This window comes from Ascaphus truei, assembly GCF_040206685.1.
Source record: "Ascaphus truei isolate aAscTru1 chromosome 13 unlocalized genomic scaffold, aAscTru1.hap1 SUPER_13_unloc_3, whole genome shotgun sequence".
In the NCBI taxonomy this organism is placed as follows: Eukaryota; Metazoa; Chordata; class Amphibia; order Anura; family Ascaphidae; genus Ascaphus; species Ascaphus truei.
The window spans coordinates 840,322-844,047 of NW_027453847.1; the positions used below are offsets into that span (position 1 = coordinate 840,322).

Sequence of the window (3,726 nt, forward strand, 5' to 3'; positions counted from 1 at the left end):
TAATTATACGACAAAACTAGCCAAGCCCATTATTTTAAAAGGTGAATGGGAGGTTGCTTTAACAGAAATACAGTATCCGCATACTTGGAATACATTTGAAAACGTGGACGGTAACGTATCTGTAACACAACTAAGACCGCCGTTACGGAATGCTGCGCCAGACAGCACATTACATGTATCAACGCTAAACGCCATTAAATCAAACTTCATGGTAAAAGCGGGGTATTATAGTGATATTAATGAATTGGTTAGGTCTATTAACGAGGCGATGGCCATCAGTAAAGTGAAATTGAAATATGACGACTTTGAAAGAACAGTATCTGTTCCGGGTTCACATCGCTTTACAGCCTCAGAGCGTATGATGAACATTCTAGGCATGGATTCTAATAATATCGATAAAATTGAAAAATGTGATAAAATATGTGCAGATATAAAAAACGGCTTTTATACAATATTTGTTTATACCGATATCATTATGCATCAACGCGTAGGTCACAGTTTTGTCCCCCTACTGCGGACTGTTGAAATCACCGGCAATAATAATGATATCATTACGCAGCGCTACATAAAGCCTGATTACATACCCGTCAGTAAATATCACATCGATTGCATTACAATCGAGATAAAGAACGACCAAAATAAGAACGTCTCATTCAAGTACGGGAAGGCCATTGTAAAACTGCACTTTCGCCCGCGCAAAGGCTCTCTGTATTGAGGGTCCGGCAACATGGTGGCTGTTAAAAACTATGGAGAACCACAGGTTTACAGTATGTACTATAGAGCACAAGCGGGAAATGGCTTACAGGGCTTTCATGGGAGCCCTTATATGTACGGCCGTGGATTAGCAGGCGTTTTCCGCAGTCTCTTTAGACGGGCGGTGCCTTTATTCAGGCGCGGCTTTGATATTGTAAAACCTCATGTAAAAACTGCAGCACTAAATATCGCTAGAGACGTTGTGGGTCGTGTTTCAACCGCTGTGACGAATAAAATGGGTGGTGCAGCACAAGACGGATCAGGACTCGTGTACATCAGTAGAAGCAGTGCTAAAGGCAAACGCAAGCGCAGCGTTGCATTCCCACCCAGCACAACCCGTTATCAAAACAAAAAGAACAGTCGCAACGTCAGAAAGAAGAAAAAAACCTCGCGACAGAACTTAAACGACATCTTTTGATTCATTTGACAAGACAAAAAAATAAATAAAAGTTATTTCAGCATGGCGTTTATTCACACCAACTCCATAGAATGCGCTAAATCTGAACTGGATATCTTTGAAATACAGCCTACACAGACGAGCATAGAAAAAAGTCTGTATGTGGAAATACAACCGTTGGCCGCCCTTTCAGAAACGGCACCGTTGGAATTTTATATCGCTGGCAACGGGGAACATTATTTCGACCTCAATAATACTTTGATTTACATTACGTGTAAAATCGTCAAACAGGACAATACACCGATTGCTGATGGAGCACGCGTGAGTCTAATCAATTATCCGATAGCAACGCTTTTCAATCAGTTAGATGTAACTTTGGGGGACAGACTCATATCGCAATCCAATAACCTGTACGCATATCGGGCGTATATTGAAACAATTCTGAACTATAGCGCTGATGCATTATCCACGCAGTTTACCACCGGTTTATTTTACAAGGATACAGCGGGGCAACACCAAACCCGCACAGTGGGTGGTGATAACCATGGTTTTACAAAGCGTTCCCAAATGACAGAACGTGGTAAAGCCGTAGAATTACTGGGACATCTACATAGCGATATATTTTTTCAAGAGAAACTTATACTGAACGGTCTGGACTTAAAAATTAAACTCACTAGAAATAAAGATACATTTTGTTTAATGTCTGCTGAGGCTGAGCCGTTTAAGATTCAAATTCTAAACGCGTCGCTGTTTGTCAAAAGGGTGCAAATTGCGCCGGCAGTGCGCATAGGTCATGCGCAGGGGCTTTTAAGCGGCAACGCAAAATACACTATCGACCGTGTGGGGATGAAAATTTATAGCATCGCGGTCGGAAGTCGCGTATGCAATCTAGAAAACCTGTTTTTGGGTCAATTACCCAAACTGGTCATTATAGGATTCGTTGATAATGACGCTTTTTCTGGTGCTTACGATAAAAACCCCCTTTGTTTCAAACACAACCATGTGAATTTTGCAGCGCTGTATTTAGACGGCGAACAAATACCGACAAAACCGTTTCAACCAGACTTTGAGAATGCTAATTCTATTAGAGAATACATGGCCCTGGTACAAATTGCCGGTAAACAAAATGCAGACGCTGGATTTCTCATTAATCGTGAAGAGTATGTTGAGGGGTACACGCTATTTGCGTTTGATTTGTCACCCGATCAGGAACGCGGTGGTCACTTCTCACTAATTCGCAATGGAAACCTGAGGGCTGAAATACGCTTTTCAAGGGCTCTGGATAGAACCGTTAATATTATTGTGTACGGCGTTTTTGATAACGTTATTGAGATAAATCAGAGAAGAGAAGTGTTATATGACTTTCTCTGAATAAAAAAAAAAAGAATGAATACCGTGCAAATAACACAGTTTTTAAGCGCCGATCGATTCACCCGTGGATTGTTTCAAGGAGTTTACCCCTGCGATTTATTACCCCGTCGCGCGCTGACAAATGCACCCACATGTTTCATCATAAATACACATCCTCATAACGGTCCTGGTGAGCACTGGTTGGCGATTTTTTTTGATACAGATGGTTCTGGACATTTTTTCGACTCATACGGATTATCACCAAAAAGTGAACTCTTTCCTAAAGAAATTTTACAGTTTTTAAATACGAACGTGAATCGTATAACGTTTCAGAACGCACAGTTGCAAGATACTTTGTCTTCTGTCTGCGGTGAATTTTGTATTTTTTTCATTCATCACATGTGTAAAGGTTTAACATTTGAAGAGATCTTAAAAAGTTTCACTAATGATTTAAAAAAAAATGACCGCATAGTCGCTAATTTTGTGAGAAAGCGTATGAGCCATTTTAAGCGGCGATATGTACACATTGACTGTACACAAAAATGTGTGGCCTGTTATAAAAATATATAAGGCCATTTTTTTAAAAACATGTGTCTGATGTGTAATGTTTAATAAAAGACTAATTATATTATACACTGCCAACAATGTCTTGTTTTGTTTTATTTTTATGGTCTTTTGCAGCACTTTGATAATATAGATAAGTTAGTAAAAAATAAATAAATATATATATAATAAATCAGAAGGGTTAAGAACAGACCTTATAATAATTAAAGCTATTAAACAAAGAACAAGACAGCCTCAAGAGGATTGTTCACACCCCCACTAGCCATTGAAGGTGGAGCTACGAATTGTTAGAGCCTCAAGAAAAAACTATTTAAGAGGGGGCTTTTGAAATACTTCTGTCTCTAGCCTCATTGATCGTGAGTGCCCTTACATCCAGTCTGTGCCTAGCAGTGCTCTCAATATAACGGCATGGTGAGTAAACATAATATTGACTGTATTGTTTTATTCATGTCTGTCTTTTTTTCAAAACTGTGATATAATATACCTAAACCCTGATATATTATTTTATAGAATGATAATTACTGTATTTTAATGGCATTGAATGTATTTTTATGTAAACTTTATGTAATATACAGGACCTTTTTTTTTATTAGCGTATATTGAGTGTATTGTTTTATTCATATATGTCTTTTCAAAGTAGCATTTAATGTTTTTCTAAAAAG

The 3,726-nt window shown here is 38.6% G+C and overlaps 1 protein-coding gene across 1 annotated transcript; it reads left to right on the top strand.

The window, feature by feature from the left end:
* The first annotated feature begins 1,213 nt into the window (after positions 1 to 1,213).
* On the top strand, positions 1,214 to 2,521 carry LOC142473899 (uncharacterized protein F54H12.2-like). The gene has a single exon (XM_075580831.1). It carries the CDS (start codon positions 1,214 to 1,216, stop codon positions 2,519 to 2,521), a length of 1,308 nt encoding a protein of 435 aa, XP_075436946.1.
* The last annotated feature ends 1,205 nt before the right edge of the window (positions 2,522 to 3,726 follow it).